Here is a 16856-nt window from a genome sequence, read left to right as displayed (position 1 = left end):
GGGGGGGGGGGGGGGGGAGGCTGGGTTGAAAAAAAGCCTAGTCTTAGATTTGAGGACAAGCCCAGGGCAGGAGGTCACTCAGCTCTGGCTTTGGCTTCCAGGCTCGGGGCTGAAGCCGACACCAAACTACCACCTGTCCCTGGCAGGAATGTCAACTTTGGCGAGGGAGGGCCACCCAGCCAGGGGAAGCACAGGTGGAGACCACAGGGTAGGAGGGGGAACTGCAACCTGCTCCCCCCCGCCATGCTTGTGCCTGCTCCCATCCCCTGCTACCCTCCCCACCTTACCTTTTGCTCTAGCTGCAGTCCCTCCAGCACTGACCAGACCTAGCTGGGCTGCCTGGGTCAGGACTGTGCTGCTGCCAACTGGTTTGGAGGAGCAGAGCTGCAGCAGAAGGTAAAGAGTGTGGGGAGAGGGAGGGAGTGGAGGCAGTCATGGGAGGCAGGCTGCAGAGGGAGCAGGCATAGACATGGAGGAACACAATGCAGGGTGGTAGTTACAGGGGGCCCAGGCATGGAGGGGATAGGCAAAGGGGGACAAGGGGCAGGGGCCTGGCCCCTCCCCCCCCCCCCCCCCCCCCCCCCCCGGCATAAAGATAGATTATTTTCTATTAATTACAATCTATACATGGACATTCATAACAAATTTATAATTTTTCATGCATAGAATCTAACTGGGGGGAGGAGCATCTTAAATTGAAGTTGTCTTCGATTTGGGTACATATGGTATATAAGTAGTAGCTCAGTTGCATAAGGCTGGAGTTGCCTGAAAACTCTCCTACTGTTTATGACACAAACTGCAGGCTACCTGCTGTTGTTGGCTACGTAGGTCCGTTATCTCTTTTTGATCCTCATCATGAAGTCTCTTCATTTCCTCACATGATTGCTGGAGATGGTTATGCTCTCGTACTAACTGTGTGTTCTTCCTCTTCAAGGTATCCATGTCCTCTTTCAGCTGTGACTGGTCACTCAGCAGTCGACTATGCAATGTACTGCCAATAACACAGATAAACAGCACTTAAATAAAAAAAAAAAATTCAAGGGAGTCCTCCTCATGCTAGTGCACTAAATCATTTCAAACCAAGGAAAAGTTTATTATTAAAGATGCAGGTACAATTAAATTAATTAACCATTTCTTTATATTTGAATATTTCAAGTATCACAACTTCACTAAATCCTACTGAAGACTAGCAGAATAATGAAAACCTTCTGGAGGTGAAGTATCTGGAACCCTCTACATCAAGAGAGGTTCTAGATTTATGCACAACAAGGATTTCTTCAACCAATCTTTTCAACGATCAAGCAACTAAACAGACACCAAAGTAAATTTCCAAGTGTTAAAATATCTTGGACTCAAAATAAATCCCATATATTTGCTGATACTTGCTCTTGACACTCCCTACCCCTGACTCCCCTCCTCTCCCTGTCTGCCTAATAGTTAAAGAGAAAAACAAGACACTTTAAGCGTTCATTTAAAAAAAAAGTCTAAGCACATAAAGCTACCAGCAAACTTAGGAAAACTGGATTATAACTTTTAATAGGTGACAGTAATACACTCTCATTTAAAAATTAAAAGTAAAAAAAATCACATCCAAATTGTAATTCAGTTTCACTGTCCAACATTAGAGCAGATTGCTTTTGGTGAAGAGCAAGACGGTATTATTAAATGGGGTTAAACTTCTAATTAACGATTTACAATGGGATACAGTCAGGTTTTACTGCTTAAGAAAAATCACTATAATAAAACTGCTGCCTGTGGTTTCTCTTTTTTCTGAGTGGAATCAATTTACCATAAGAAAAACCCTGTGAAACTGGTTTTAGCTCTTTAGGCACTCTCCTCCCTCTGTAAAAAAAAAAAAAAGTTAACTACATTTCCTAGACCCATTGAAGGACTAACAAATCATTAAGAATACAGCAACAACTTGTTCCAAAACTTAAGCCTTTGGTAGATCATATTAAACTTAGGTTATTTTTACACTTGGTATAATCTGTTTTTCAGATGTTACATAGACTGCAAATTCTTTGGAAAAGGGTTCTAGAAGACAGAAGAGAATAAACACACAAAAAAGTATGAAAGTTGAAAAGCATGGCCTACTACATGGGCCAACCTCTTTTGCAGGCATGCCACAAATTAAGCTCCACACCATCTCTAGGTACCAGTGATCTGCTTCCCATACAGTTTGCCGCTTCTTGCTCTGTGCTCCCTGTCCGATCTGTTGCTTTGCTTTCTGCCCCTTGCCTGCATCTCCTGCCCAAACTGCTGTTCTGTTTTCTGTTTCCTGCTCTACCTGCCTCTGTGCTGCCTGTCCCTTCCCGATATGCCATGTGCCGAGACTTCCTGTGCCACTTGTACCATCCAAAATTGCCTTTAAAAAAAAATACAGGTCTAGATCCAGTTGGATAAAAACTGTCTCAAGATCAGGGAAGCGTTAAATTTCAGAAGCTTTGATTAAGCATACAAAGTTGATACACTCAATTCATAGGTCAGGACCACATACTGATAAAAGCACACAAGTGCAGTGCATCTTTATGCAAGTAATGTATCCAAACCCAGCCATGTCCATCCTTCCTCAGGAAGACTTGTTAAAGAACTTTATACATGAGACATGCAGTTGACTTGCTGAGCTCTAACAAAGCAGCCAACTTTCAAGCTAAGTACACACAGTCAAAAAACCTGAGGCTGAATCGATTCAATCTTTGTAGGTTAGTCTAAACTGCCTAGATTGAACCAAGCAGCAAATGAATACATATGTACTTTTGATTCCAGAAATGCAGCCACATGCCTGTAGCGGCTCAGGCCACAAGCTGTGGGGCACTACAGCACACCTCCCAGCCATTGCCAAAGGGAAGGAAGGGAAGCTGAGAGAGAAGCCCTCCAAGGCTTCCCCACCCCCCCAGCTCAAGCAGAGGCAGGGACATGGCCAGGCCCTAGCTGGCCTGCTGAGTATGATGGGGGAGGAGGGGGAGGGTAATAAATCCTCACCCTGGCCTGCACTGCCCCCAGCCAGGGGCTGGCACGCTGAGGCGAGGAGCCGGGGGGGGGGGAAATGATGATGATGATCTCCGCTTAGGTGGAGAGCAGGAAAAAGCCTGAGAGGGATTGCCTCCCCAGAGCCAGACAGACCACAGCTGGGGTCTGGTGTAGGGCAGAGAGGGGTTTTAACCTGCCTCCCACCTCAGCCTGTGGAGCTGGGCTGGGGCCTGACCATACACCCACCTATACTTGAACTGGGAAAAGCCTGGCAGGGGCTGCTCCACCACCCCCAGCTGGGGTCCTGTGCAGGCCAGGGAAAGGGTTTAAACCCCCTTCCCCCCAGTATGCTGGCCCCAGGCCAGGGCCTGGCCACACCCCCTGGCTCTCTGTTCCAGTGCAGAACAGAGCAAAAAGTTGGAGGGCTGTCCCCTGCCTGGGGTCCAGAGCCAAGTTCCAATCCCCACCCCTTTCTCAGCCAGCTGGAGCAGCGATCCCCAACCCTGCTATGCTAGAACAGACAGCACAGCCCAGGGCTCCAAGCATCCTGCGATGCTGAGGGACTGAGTTAACTTGAACCGGGAGGGGGTCTGGGACAGAAGTTCTATAAACCAATTTGACCTAAATCAGTTCAGGCTGATGTACATTCAACCACGTTTATCTTAAACCAGCTTTGGCCATTTGAAAGAGGTTTAAGTGCACTAAACTTCTGTTGTGCTACAGATTTGAACCGGTTTCTGATCACTTGTACCAGTTTGTGTAACTTCTGATCCCAAGCCTCAAGGAGCAAAATCTGGAGCATCAGTCCAAATGTTCATAAATGGCTATTAACAGCCCTGAAATTCAGGGTAGCTTCTTATCTGATAATGAAGCAGAGATCCAACTACCTCATGTCCCATGCAGTTACATGATTTGAGATTGCTGGCTCTCCATACCTTTATTGCATGTTACTTACTGATAAAAATCTGCCTCTTTGGCAGCTTCTTCACATCTTTTTAGCGTCTTGGTATGTTGATTCTGTAGAGACTGCAAATCTGACATGGCCTTCATGCACTGTATTTTCAATCTTTCATAATCGTGATTTGGTTTAGGGCTGGGTCTGCCATGGAAGGAGAAAATAAAACCAGATTTCAATCAACAGAGTAATCAAGGAACTGTAAAATGACCATGCAGTTATAGTTAGTAAAAAGCACCCCAAAGCATGAGATTGTTATAAATACTGTGGCTTTTAAACAGTGAGTGGCAAGTATAAATTATGCATGAACTGACCCTTTGTCAATGCATAGTAATAGCAAAAAAACAAGAAGAAAAAATCCCTGTAATTCTCTTCTGAGATATTAATTTCTCTATATAGTATATGTATAATATTAAAGATATCCAGAACATCAGAATTTATACAGGAAATTAAGCAGCATATAAAATGTGGAATCTGTACACACACAGATTTTTTTATAGTGTAAAGTTCACAAATCTCTTTAAACATGAATGAAATTTTAAAAATATACTTTAAAACAATTGCAAATTCTCGAGGGTCTAGTTTCTGCTCTAGAAAAACTGAGAAGAACCATAAAGGCTGCCAATTCTAGGCTATCATGGACTGACAGGGAGAAGTGAACTTTGGACTGAAACACCTGGATAAGAAAACATCCTGCTAGCAGGCTCTATATAAACCAGGGTACAAGATTACATATTCTAAATGTTAATGAAACAAAGAAAAAGGCAAACTCAAAATGGATGGGAAAGGCTTAAAATAAAACAGACTGTTAATGTTACAATTTTAATCTTGCAAACCCTCTTAAAACAGGGAAGTACTATTATCTCCACTATAAAAAAAATAGGAGGAAAGATTACAGGGATGTAAGAAGGTGTAGACATAAGAAAGGCCAGATATGTAGACATAACCTAGCTACCTTTAATCTGGGTAACTCAGATACTGGCAGGAATGAAGCTGTTATAGTGCACCACATCATGCCAGCTAGTAGTTTAAAGCTGGCCTGAGTAATGCAGTGTAGACATACTCAAATGACTCATCCAAGGTCACAGAGGCAGCTTATGGCAAAGCAGGGAATTGAAACCATTGCCAGTCTCAAGCTAGAATTTATACAAGCTACAAAGAAGTAGTAGAGTACTTACTGCAAAGCAATATAACCACTCTAAGGAGACTCTGCTTTCATTAACAGAAATTCTGATTTACTTATATTTCGAACTTAGGGTACTTCTCCTATGGACAACAGCATTATTACAGAATAAACCTGTCACCTCTACTACAATCATAGTTCATTCTTATTTTGCTGGGTTATCCTGTTAGCACTGTTTTTTTCAATGAATTCAAATAGGTATCTACTTAATACATCTGACATTTTATCCACTTATTTTAAACTCATGCTGCTATATCTAAGTGTTATGATCTTAGTTTAAACTATTATAAATGAATGACAACAGAGGTCAGACTCAAGTTTAATTGTATGCATCAGCCCATAATTTTACTTAAAAATATATCCCCAATTCATTTTTAATAGATATAAACTCTACTAATGGCCAATAAGTAGGGCTGTGCAAAGCTTCAGTCCCTGATTTGATTTGGTGGAGATTAAGCCTGATTTGGTGGCTGAATCTCCGAATCAAATCAGAGGACCCTTTAATCTCTCAGAATTGAACCGGAACACTCCGAATTGATTTGGAAAGATTAGGCAAGTTGGACATTGACACAGCTTTAAGTATTTTTTCTACATACCTCTAGGTATCAGGCAAATCATGAATGCTGTGATGCTGGGGTGCATGGAGTGTCCCACAGAAGCACGGGGCGCTCCCCAGTGCACTCTCCAGCAGACCCGGAAGTGGACCAGAAGCACTTCCAGTCCACTTCCGGGTCTGCTGGAGAGTGCGCAGGGGCCCCCGCGTCACCCCAGCTCAGTGACTGGTACCTCCTGGGTCTGGGGGGTACCCAGGGTCCCCCGCAGCTGATTGTCAAGCTGGGGGGGGGGGGGGCAGGAGGGGAGTTTGTGAGGGGCCCCTGCGCACTCCCTGGAAGCGGACCTACTTCTGGTCCACTTCCGGGTTGGCTGCCGAACACATGGGGGAGCCCCCCACGCTCTTGTGGGATGCTCCATCCACCCCACCATCGAACCGTTCATGAGCCGTGCCTGGTACCTCGAGGTATGTAGAAAAAACATTTAAAGCTGTGTCTATGTCCAAATCACTGATTCTTCAAATCAGCATTGAATCTTCAGATTCAGATTAACTGAATCAGGGACAGTGATCCGAATCAAGGAAGCGAATGACTGTCCCCAATTTGGGCCGAATCTGAATCTCATTAGTGGCTGCTTCACACACCCCTACTAATGAAGTGCACAAAATGTGTGTCAATCAAGAAATCTTAAAAGGGTAGAAATTAAGTCTACCCAGAGTAGACTGGGTGGGGAGGGGGAGGAGGAAACATGAGGGGAAAAAAAAACAATAAAATTACCTATCTTGGCTAGCAGTTGACTATGCACCATGAAACTGAAGCATGCATGTGTATGTGCACACACTAGCAAAACAGACTTACTGTAAGATAACTTGGAAAAAACACTTGGAAAACCTGAGATCATGTGAAATACTGATAATTTCTGGTTTACCAACGCTTACTAGCAGAATTTTGTTTTAACGTGCTTTCAGCCTATAAGCTCTTAAATCAACTCTAAACTGAATTCTTTACTTTTTGTCTAGATAGCCACAATATTTTTCCAAGACTGAATTTTCTGGTTTCACAATGAAACTTTTGACAGTTGCTCATGTGATCTTTCTCCTGGGTCTCCTAAAATTGAACAAACCTATAGGCAATGAACAGAGCTTATGGAACTCTCTGCTTTCTTTTTGACACTGCTTAGTTTCCAATTGAATTTGCTCAGTTGCCAGTAAAGGGCACATTTCTTCCACATCCTCCACTTCAACCCCTATCCTAAATGACTACACTGCAAATTCAGCCTGAAAAGTAATTAGAGTTCCTTCTGCCTCATACACAGACACCAATAAAGATTCTGGAACTCTACCTTAGCTGGCAGTTCAGCTGATGAGCGAGAATGAAAACAGTTTTGCATAGCTGAATTGCTGAAAGAAGTATAAATAAAATAGTGATCCTATAAGATTTACAAACCCAACAACGTATACACACAATACCAAGGCATCTTATTTTAGGGACAATATTTTTTATTTGCTCTGTAGCATGAGGTCTTCAGATAAAAAATAATCTAATAGAATATCTGAGCTTCCAATGGCAAAACTCAGACTTTGAAAAACAATATTTTGTACATGTTCTCCCTTTAGGAATGCCAAGGAAAAGAAGAGTGATATATGAAAAATGATCATTATCAACTGTTATGCAGACATTCCTTCTTAAAATATAATCCAAACTATCAAAAATAAAACTAATTTTGCAACTGTTTACACCTTTGACACAACCACTCATAACTCTAGTATTGATTTAAATGAGACTTTAGGGTAAAGTAATTGAAAGCAGTGCCATCTGTACAAAACAATCATTACAATTATGTTAAATGAAGTGCATTTTAAATCCTGCTGAATGCACTACAGTTTACTGAGTTCTATTAGCATATGTTCACATTAAGCTTGCAATCTAAAATGTATATTCTCATAAACTATTTCAATATGCAAGATTTAATCAATGGGCAAATAAGCTACTCTCATAAGCAAACGCCAGCATTTCTTTACATCACTGAAATGATGAAGTGCATATGGATATTTCTTCACTTATAAGCTCCAGTGAAGCTAATATCTAGAGCAAACACAGAATTTGTAGTGGACTCTTATAAATAAATAAAAAAACACAATATAAGTTTCCACAAGTTGATCTTCTTATGCAAAAGTAAAATTAAATACAATGGTACTGGGGCTTGGTATGTAGATCAGCGTTTCTCAACCAGCAGGCTGCAACTGTCTGGTCAGTTGTGCAAGTGGGCCACATGGTTAGATTCAGAGCAGGATCAACTGATACCTTCCTCCCTTCCCTGAATACTTCCCGTACCATGCTTTTCTGTGTATGCTAGTTACAGAAGAGGAAGGAGTATATAGTTATCTTACAGCAGCACTGCAGGCCTTCTCATCTGCATGGCTGAGAGATGGGGGACATGCAAACATGGCTATACTGTGAGTGTTGTGGATCTAGCACATACAGAGCTATGTAGTATGTTTCTACTGTGTGCCTGACAAGTGTACCATGAGAGAGGTAAAGCTGTCAGACTGTGCAGGAGAAAGGTGGACAATGAGGTGGGACGCAAGTAGGGGTAAGAGCTGGGAGTGGGCAATGCCCTGCCAGAAGCCTGAAAATGTTTATGTTCATTACCTCACCCCCACTTGCAATCTTGCATGTGCTCCAAACAGCAGCTTTCATTTTTTGTGTCAGTTCTCTATAGCAGGGGTTTTCAACCTCTTTTAATAAGTATACCCCCGGCAGCCCCCTTTTTTTAATAAGTGTACTGTGGGGGAGGGGCATGGCGAGAGGCCGGACATGGAGTGGGGGGGCGAGTGGACAGACACAGAGTGGGGGCGTGGTGAGTGGTGGCAGTGCAGCCTCTGTGTGGCCCTGCTCTCGGCTCCACCCTGGGCCTGCTCCTGTGAGGCAGCGGCAGGGGTTGCAGTGCTCCGCCCTTGCCCACTCCCATGTACCCACAGGACCTTTCAAAGTACCCCTGGTTGACAACCCCTGCTCTATAGAAAGAAACTATATTACGACATCTCAAATAACAGCTTTAAGCATAAGCAGTACACCTCAGGTATGTAAAACCCTTTGGCCAAATGCTTTCTGCGTTTTCTAAATGCGTGACTGCTGCACAGTGCATGCCCAAGTGCACACAGTCAGTGACAGATACAATGTTAACACAAGCAACATATTATCCCTCAGCAAAAGTGTTAGATTTAGCACATCATATATCACTTCTACAGCTCTCCTAAGAAATAGTATCTGTTGATGCTGGAGTTCACTTAACATTTGCTATGATGGCAACATGCACATGCCTGAAGTAACCATTTCCCTTTACCCATGCACCTGGCCCAAATAAAAGTGTTATATGTCACAATAGCTTTCAATCACTTTATTGGGATCTCATTCTGGGTTGCCCGTCTGTTTCTTAAATGTCCACATAGTGGTGACAGAGTAAAATCTTAGGTGTAATATTTCTCTTTCAGATTACACCATTTAAGAATGAAAATTTACAAAATCTGGGGCCAACTTTTGTCCCTTTAGCAGATGCTCTCCTCACTTCCATGTGCGGCTGAGCAGCTGCCTGGGGCGCAGGGTGCCTCAGCGTGGGGCTGCCTGCCAGCTAGCTCCACACTGAGAAACCCTGTGCCTCAGCCAGCCGGGGTAGCATCTATACACATGCTGCTGCGCACAAAAAAACTCTGCAGTAGGGTGGTACTTGTATTTTATAAGTACTACCCTGCTGCGGCGTTTATTAGTTTTGTGCACCCTAACAGGGGCGCACGTGTAGGCGCTAAGATGTTTGCTGCACAGTTTATTAGTTAACTATGCAGTAAATATCTTGTGTAGATGCTCCCACTGAGAAACAGAGTAGCATAAAATTGCTTGCCTGTTTTCTCACATAGAGAAGTGTTTCATTTTGTTTAACAAGAGAAAAAGTAACCTCTTAATATTAATTCATTTCCTACTTCTGAAATCTCTTTAGTTGTTTGGAAGCCAAGCTCCCTCTGTTAATATAGATGGTCCAAACACTGCTCAACAACAATATTTATTCTAAAAAGTTATTCTTAAGCATGTTAAAACTCATAATTTTCTACATTTGTAGCAGTGGATTGATTTAACAGTCAAAGAGGAAATCTTGGCAATTTAAATGCAAGTTTATATTAGTAGGATGAGCTGTTTACCAGAGTGCCGCAGGGATTAATTAGGAATAATGGGTGCAAACTAGTGGAGAGTAGATTTAGGTTAGACATTAGGAAGACATTTTTTACAATAAGGGTGGCCAGAGTCTGGAATGGGCTTCCAAGAGAGGTGGTGGTATCACCTAACTTGGAGGTCTTCAAGAGGAGGCTTGACAATCACCTGGCCGGGGTCTTCTAACCTGAGTCCTCTTTCCTGCCAGGGGCAGGGGTTTGACACGATGATCCATTGGGTCCCTTCTGACTCTATAATCTATGAATCTTGACTTCTAAGAATTGTAATGTATTACAACATTAAGGCAACTTAACCCTCAACTCCAGATTTAGGCAAATTCCACTGGTTTTATGAGAGTTCTGCCTGGGTAAGGACAGAGTGAAAGGTATAAAAGAATTTCAAAATTTGCCTAAAATTAGAGGTAATGTTACTCTGCCATCCTTTGACAAAATATATATTAACAGTCAAAGTGTTCTATGCTCATTGAACAAGCCTGACACCAGGCCTGTGAGAAAAGGCAGGATAGTTAAATAAGGGGACAGGTACTGGGAAAGAACACTTCCTTTTTCAGTTCACCAGTCCAAATCCTGAATGCATACATAAGGACTACAAGTTAACAGTTAAGTTATACTGCTGATAACAGTATACATTACAGTGGTATCCCACAATCACCAAAAAAGAGAAACGAGGCAGAAAGCAGCTAACCAATTTCTTTAAGAACTTCCATACATCTGTGCTTTGCAGCTGAATTTCAGTCTGTGACGGTGATGTTTGGTCAGAAAGACGCCCTGAGTATACTATACTTAGACAAGAATTTACTAGAATGTCATTAGCCAAAGTAAAAACCAGCTGGCCACCCATACCATTGGAAAGCCAGGTTTTTAAACAGTATCATATCCTTGCTGTCCAAAAATAAATCAGTTAGGTCTCCCACACAGCTAATCACTTCTGGCCTCTTAACTTCACACTCTCAATCACTTCCCCCCCACCACTCCTATAATAATGGATTGCTGGACAGTCCCTTCTCTAAATCAAAACAATGAGTATAGGGGGCTGTCTAACATTAATTTATTGAGGCAAGTACTGAGCACTTCAATTTGGGGGTGTTCAAAATTACACAACACACTATCATTCCCTGTTTCCCATTATTTAAGTGTGCTGTCCACCTTCCTTCCTCCATTAACCACTGCTGGGAAGCCCCCTATCCATTTTATATGGCAAGTCCTATCTCTGCAAAGCCAAACAGGAAACTTCGGGCTCTCCCTGGTAAGCAAGTATACTGTAAAAGTGTGTAAACAGCTCTAGTCATTAGTGAAGTCAATAAAACTCATGCAAACCTAAGCACAAAGATTCAACATAATTTAAAACAGGATTCAAATGTAGAGGTGGGAAGGGAGAGCACATATCATTACCTGCAGTCATCAAAGGTTGAGCCGGGAGATGAAAGTGCAAGGCGCTTTCGCAATTCATCCCTCTCACGGGTCACCTGGCGTAGCTGAAATAAAATAGTCTCTAGTTTCTCACTCATCTGCCTTGTGTCTAAAACAGGAGGTGGGGACGATGCTTTGCCTGTCGTACCTGATAAGAACATTAGAATTACAAGCATTAGAACCACAATGTTCAAAAAATTCTCCCACTTGAACAAACAACGTAGTTTCATTAAAACCAGCAAAGCTAATAAGAATCGTGCATAAGTATTTACAGAGGTCTTGTTTAAAAAAACAGTAGGGTTGCAAGATGGCTTGTGAGGGACACCAGAGAATTCAATTAGATTCTCTATGGGCAAAGGTGTCCAACTAAACAAATCAGTTTGCAAGATAAGAGTTCTTTATCTCCCTATCAGTCATAAACAAATTAACATGCTGGAATTACATTACATTTTATGCAGAGTAAGAGACAATAGGTAGACGCCTGGTAACTTGTTGGAAACCCCTACTATTACTAATAGGGGTAATGGTCCTGTACACAATGGTGGAGCATTTTCTACTCTTTAGTGAAGCATCATAATCCAAAAATAAAATATGGAACACCAAAGATAGATTTGGGGCAGAGTCTCAAGCTTCAGTTTGGCTGCCAGGAAAGAATCCATGCCCAAACATCATAGACCAAGAAAGCAGAAAAAGCCTCTAAATTGCTAAGTATTATTATCAAATCAGAACAGGAATATACAAAGTGAAAAAGCAATTTTGCCCCTCAATAAATCAGCCCAGTCAACTTGAACCATTTTACTTCAAAATAAATAGTATAACACAAGGAATCTTTTGCACTTAAATATTGTTTCCCTAGATGAGTAAACCACCTTTACATCAAACTGAATTAAACAGCAGATCATCCCTAACACTTCATCATACATTAAATGAGTACATGTTTATACAGCCTACTCAATCTCTCTCTTTTTTTTTTAAACTGTCAGTAGCTAATTACAATGCACATTCCCTGCACAAACATTCCTTGGATTAGATGACTTGATAAAGAGGTTAATTTCTAGTTATGATGTGTTAATCTGATATATTTTGTTGCACTACTTTCTGGCACTAAATTAATCTGTAAATTTAGTTCTGCCAGCTAAACGTCTGATTCTAATTTTAGATGCATGATAGCAAATAGTGATATGTAAGTTGCAAATATGAATTATAATTTAGATTAGAATTTGCAGTTCTCTATATGCACTCACAAGGAAAAAAGATGACAGTCAGCTTGAGGTACAATTTTAAAAAAAATGGATTATTTTCAAGTGGATAAAGACTTAATATGTGCTTAATACTTTTATTATCATCAGATACATTTTCACATAAGGACCTAAAACATATTATGCAGATAGTTAATTTACCCCATTTCCAGGATTGCTAAATGTAAGACAGAATTTTCAGAAGTGCTTTTGATTTTGGACACTACTTTCAAACAATGTGTTTTTTCAAAAGTGCTTCCACCCACAACCTCCCCAAAAGAAGTCAGTGGACTATCAGCATTTCTGAAAAGTATGTAGTATCTCAACACTGGAGCACAGGAACCATGAAATTAATAGCAATTAGAAAACTGTGACTTTGATGACTTACCCAGGTGATGCAGAAGTCTAAATGTATTTAATGTAGTAGATCACCATGACTTGGAAAAGAGTCAGCGTTGAGGGGGACTGCACACAATGGGAACTAGCATATATCTTATTCAGATGGACTGCACTATCCTTGTGGTAGGTGCCCATTAGTATGTTTGCCCAATATAGCCTTTTCGCCAAGATCTTTGAGACTGGGGGGCATCTGACACCCAAGGTCTCTGGGCCTGGGGTTTATAAGTACGATGCCTGCCTACATTTGGGGAGTATCTGAAGCCCCAGACCAATGGGTCCAGAGGGAAGATACTTGCCCAGTGGTAGAGCCACAAAAACTTGATGACAGATCTGCTCAGTCAATTTTGGAACTTGACTACTGGGCTTTGCCCAATTGAACCCGGAACCGGTCTGGCCCTTAAAATGAAATATAAAATAGTGCCCATTTGTATGTTTACCCCATATGGGGTCATGTGTTTCATAGTTATGCTCAGAGTTGGCTGCATTTAATCAGTTGGTTTCCATTGCTGAGCACAAGCTATTTTTGGCAGTTGTTTAATGATGGACAATCCATTTAATGGATTGATTCAATGCAATTAAAAAAACCTAGTAAAAGATGTTACTATCCTATCACTACAAATTTCAAAGCAGGCCTACAGTACTGAAGACATTATAACCCCAGGCTAGCCTATTTGTTCAAGGTATATTGAATAAACCTGTACAGTTTTTTTTCAAAATGCAGATAAGTCAGATATTAATAACTCAGTGGCAATGAAACACACAGACATAAGTTCAGCTCCAGGCAATGGGAAAATGTAATAGTCTAACCCAATGGTAATATAAGTGTAATAACATTAATACAATGGGTAATTGCAGTTTTTCATATTTCTTCATCACTTGAACCCAATTCTGAATCCCTGTAGTTATTATACAGATTGCAACATGCTGTTTCATAGCACGGGCAGCCATGAGTGCATGGCACATTAACCTGCTTGCATGAGCATGATGGTCCGTGGCATTCTAAAGGTGCACTTATACATCAATCTGATATCAGATCAGCACAGATATAAAAAAATTGGCTATCAGAAATCGAGCAGTTGTGGCCAACGACATGGCCAATAAATGGCCTGTGCATGCGTGCCACTGCAGTGCAGCGCAGAGGCGATGAGGAGCACAGTCCAGCAGCTTGGAGAGCTGCATGCAGCTGGTAAGTCTGTTGTGGTGGAAGGGGAGTGGGGAGGGAAAGGTTGTCAGGGAGCAGATCAAGGGCCCCATGGTGAGGGAGGGAGTGGCGCTGGGGTAGGCACTGCCCAGGCAGGGTGGGGTGGGGTACGGGACAGCGCCACAGCTCATGTGGGAGGCATGGCTCCCACTGCTGCATGCACCCTGGAAGAGCACGGGGGGGCATGCCCCCAGATCTGTGTGGGGTGGGGCAGGGTGGGGTGTTGCAGGAGGCTCTTTTCAGCGGGGGCTGGGCTGCACTTGGGGCACGTGGTGGTGGCACTGTGAGGGGGGGTGGGTACAACCAATTTTGGGGTAGCTGCAGCGCCCCCCCGCCACCGTAGCCCCCTTCCAAGAGCTGGCACCGCCTGCCCCAAGCAAAGCCTAGCCAGCCCCTGCCGAGAAAAGCCTGGCACAGCCCCAGCCCCAATCCCATTCTGCCGAGGCAACCCATCCTGCGGAGATCCGAGGGCACAAGCTGCTCCCCACCCCCATGCCCTCCCAGGGTGTACACAGCAGTGGGAGGTGCCCCACCCTCCCATTACCTCCCAGACAAGCCACGGCTCGGTCTCACGCTGTGCCCCGGCTGGACAGCACCTGCCCCGGCCCCTGCACCACTCTCTCCCTCACCGCAGGGGCCTTGAGCTGCCCCCCTTTCCTTCCCCCAAAACAGACTCACCAGCTGCACGCAGCTGTCCATGATGTATCGGAAATCGGATCCCTATCAGCTGATATGCCTCCTTAAAAATCAGCTATTAGTATCAGCCCCAAAAATCTCTACTGGAGCACTCCTATGGCATTCCATCGTGCACTTGCAATGTGTTATTCAACGGTATTCTGCAGGTAATGGTTCAAGCATGTTTATGATAGGAACATAACTGTCATTTTCAGCTTGTCAACCACACTGGTCAGGGTATGGCAATGTTGGTTTAGGGGCAAGTGCACTTCGCCAAATAAGACTTTGATAATTGGCTCTACGTACATGGTGCACAAGGCAATCTACATGTCTGATGATGAAGAAAAAGCTATTTGGTCAAGAAGAGTCCATAATTAAGTAAAGACTGACCCCAGGGCAGTGTCTGTTTCATTTATGAACTGTGTAAAATCTGAGATTAAGGTTGGGCTAGGAATTCAAGCAAGTTCAAGTGATGAGAGATATTCTTTATTCCCCAACCACATTCTTTGTGACCCAGGTGGCAACGCCCAGATACATTATAACCTTCTTTGACTAGAACATCCTTGTGGACAGTTAAAAATTTAAACTGAGGAATACTGGTTTCCAGGTCAGAAATGCAGCATAGCAGCCATACAACTTCTATGACAAACTCCTTCATGTATATTGCCTTAAGTCTCAAAACTGGACAACATCTACTATTTTTAATCCAGTGAACTGTCAGTTTAATAAATACTTTCAGTAAAAGTTGTGATCTCAACATTTTAAAACCTGCTGGATAGAACAGCGACTTCCATGCATCTGTAGTAAGCTTTTGTTTCTGAAGTACTGACAAAGTAAAGCAAGTGAGATATTTTTCAGTGAAATATTAGATCAAAGATTTATGCCCTTCATCTTGTGTAAAAATAGGTTTACATAATCCAGACAGTTCCCCCTCATCCTCACATAGAAATCCAAGAAGCTTATCTTTGCTCAATTTAATAAGAGCCTTACATTTTCAATAATGCTATGAGACCTTTTGTGCTATTAAGTGCAACTTGCATATGCGCCAAATATCCTCAGTAAGCTTTTAGTTCATAGGAAAAAAATCAATATTCTTCATTTCCCCTTAAAAGAGACTTTTCTAGATGAATGCTAAAAATCACTAATTTCATCTGACGTCTTGATGCAATGTAAATAAAGTGACCTGTGCTTCTAGCTCTGTATTCTTTTTCCACCTAACTGAATACTTTACACAACAGTGTTTCCTTTCTACACTTTAACCAATCATATTGGTCTTAGCAAGCAAAAGCCTAAAGGCAAAAGATCCATTATCTATATTATGCTGCCTTTCAGCAACTTAACTGTTTTTTTCATACAAACTGGATTTGTCAAAAACTAGGGGTGCACTGATGGACATTTCGGGGGCTGATACCGATAGCCGATTTTTAAGGAGGCATATCGGCCAATACCTATCTGATTTCTGATACAGCTGAGTCCAGCTGGTAAGTCTGTTGTGGTGAAAGAGGAGGGAGAGGGAAGGGGCATAGGGGGCAGATCAATACCCCCCGCAGTGAGTGAGAGAGTGGGGCTGGGGTAGGTGCTTGCCAAGTCAGAGCAGGGCTGGTATTGGATGGAGCCACAGCTCGTCTGGCGAGGTGGGGAGCAGCTCCCACCACTATGTGCCGTTTGTCTAGTGGCTCCCACCTATGTTCCTGCTGCTTATGCAGGAAAGCATGGCTGGGGTGCCCCTGGATCTGCATAGGGTGGGGCAGGGTGGGCTGCAGTTGGGAGCCATACCGTGCTACGCTCATGGCAGGCAGCTGGGAGGGGATGGGGGAACAGCTCGTCTGGCGAGGTGGGGAGCAGCTCCCACCACTATGTGCCGTTTGTCTAGTGGCTCCCACCTATGTTCCTGCTGCTTATGCAGGAAAGCATGGCTGGGGTGCCCCTGGATCTGCATAGGGTGGGGCAGGGTGGGCTGCAGTTGGGAGCCATACCGTGCTACGCTCATGGCAGGCAGCTGGGAGGGGATGGGGGAGGCTACGGTGAAATTTGGGGTGGCTGCAGCCCCA

The 16856-nt window shown here is 43.1% G+C and overlaps 1 protein-coding gene across 6 annotated transcripts in view; it reads right to left on the bottom strand.

The window, feature by feature from the left end:
- Window positions 1–16856, bottom strand: part of DLG5 (discs large MAGUK scaffold protein 5) — a 134440-nt gene that overhangs the window by 75061 nt on the left and 42523 nt on the right. For 5 of the 6 annotated variants that reach the window (XM_025197712.1, XM_025197713.1, XM_025197715.1 and 2 more), the window contains exons 3-5: window positions 11275–11440; window positions 3926–4069; window positions 808–991 (exon numbers count right to left, since the gene is read on the bottom strand). In XM_025197712.1, the coding sequence (XP_025053497.1) occupies window positions 808–991; window positions 3926–4069; window positions 11275–11440 (494 nt within the window). Of the gene's footprint in view, window positions 1–807; window positions 992–3925; window positions 4070–11274; window positions 11441–16856 lie in introns of those variants that run through there. The other variant, XM_025197717.1, reaches the window with a different exon arrangement.

Source organism: Alligator sinensis, unplaced genomic scaffold, assembly GCF_000455745.1.
Source record: "Alligator sinensis unplaced genomic scaffold, ASM45574v1 scaffold188_1, whole genome shotgun sequence".
Taxonomy (NCBI): Eukaryota; Metazoa; Chordata; order Crocodylia; family Alligatoridae; genus Alligator; species Alligator sinensis.
Note: the sequence above shows the minus strand (reverse complement) of the source record. Positions and strands in the feature narration are given on the sequence as shown.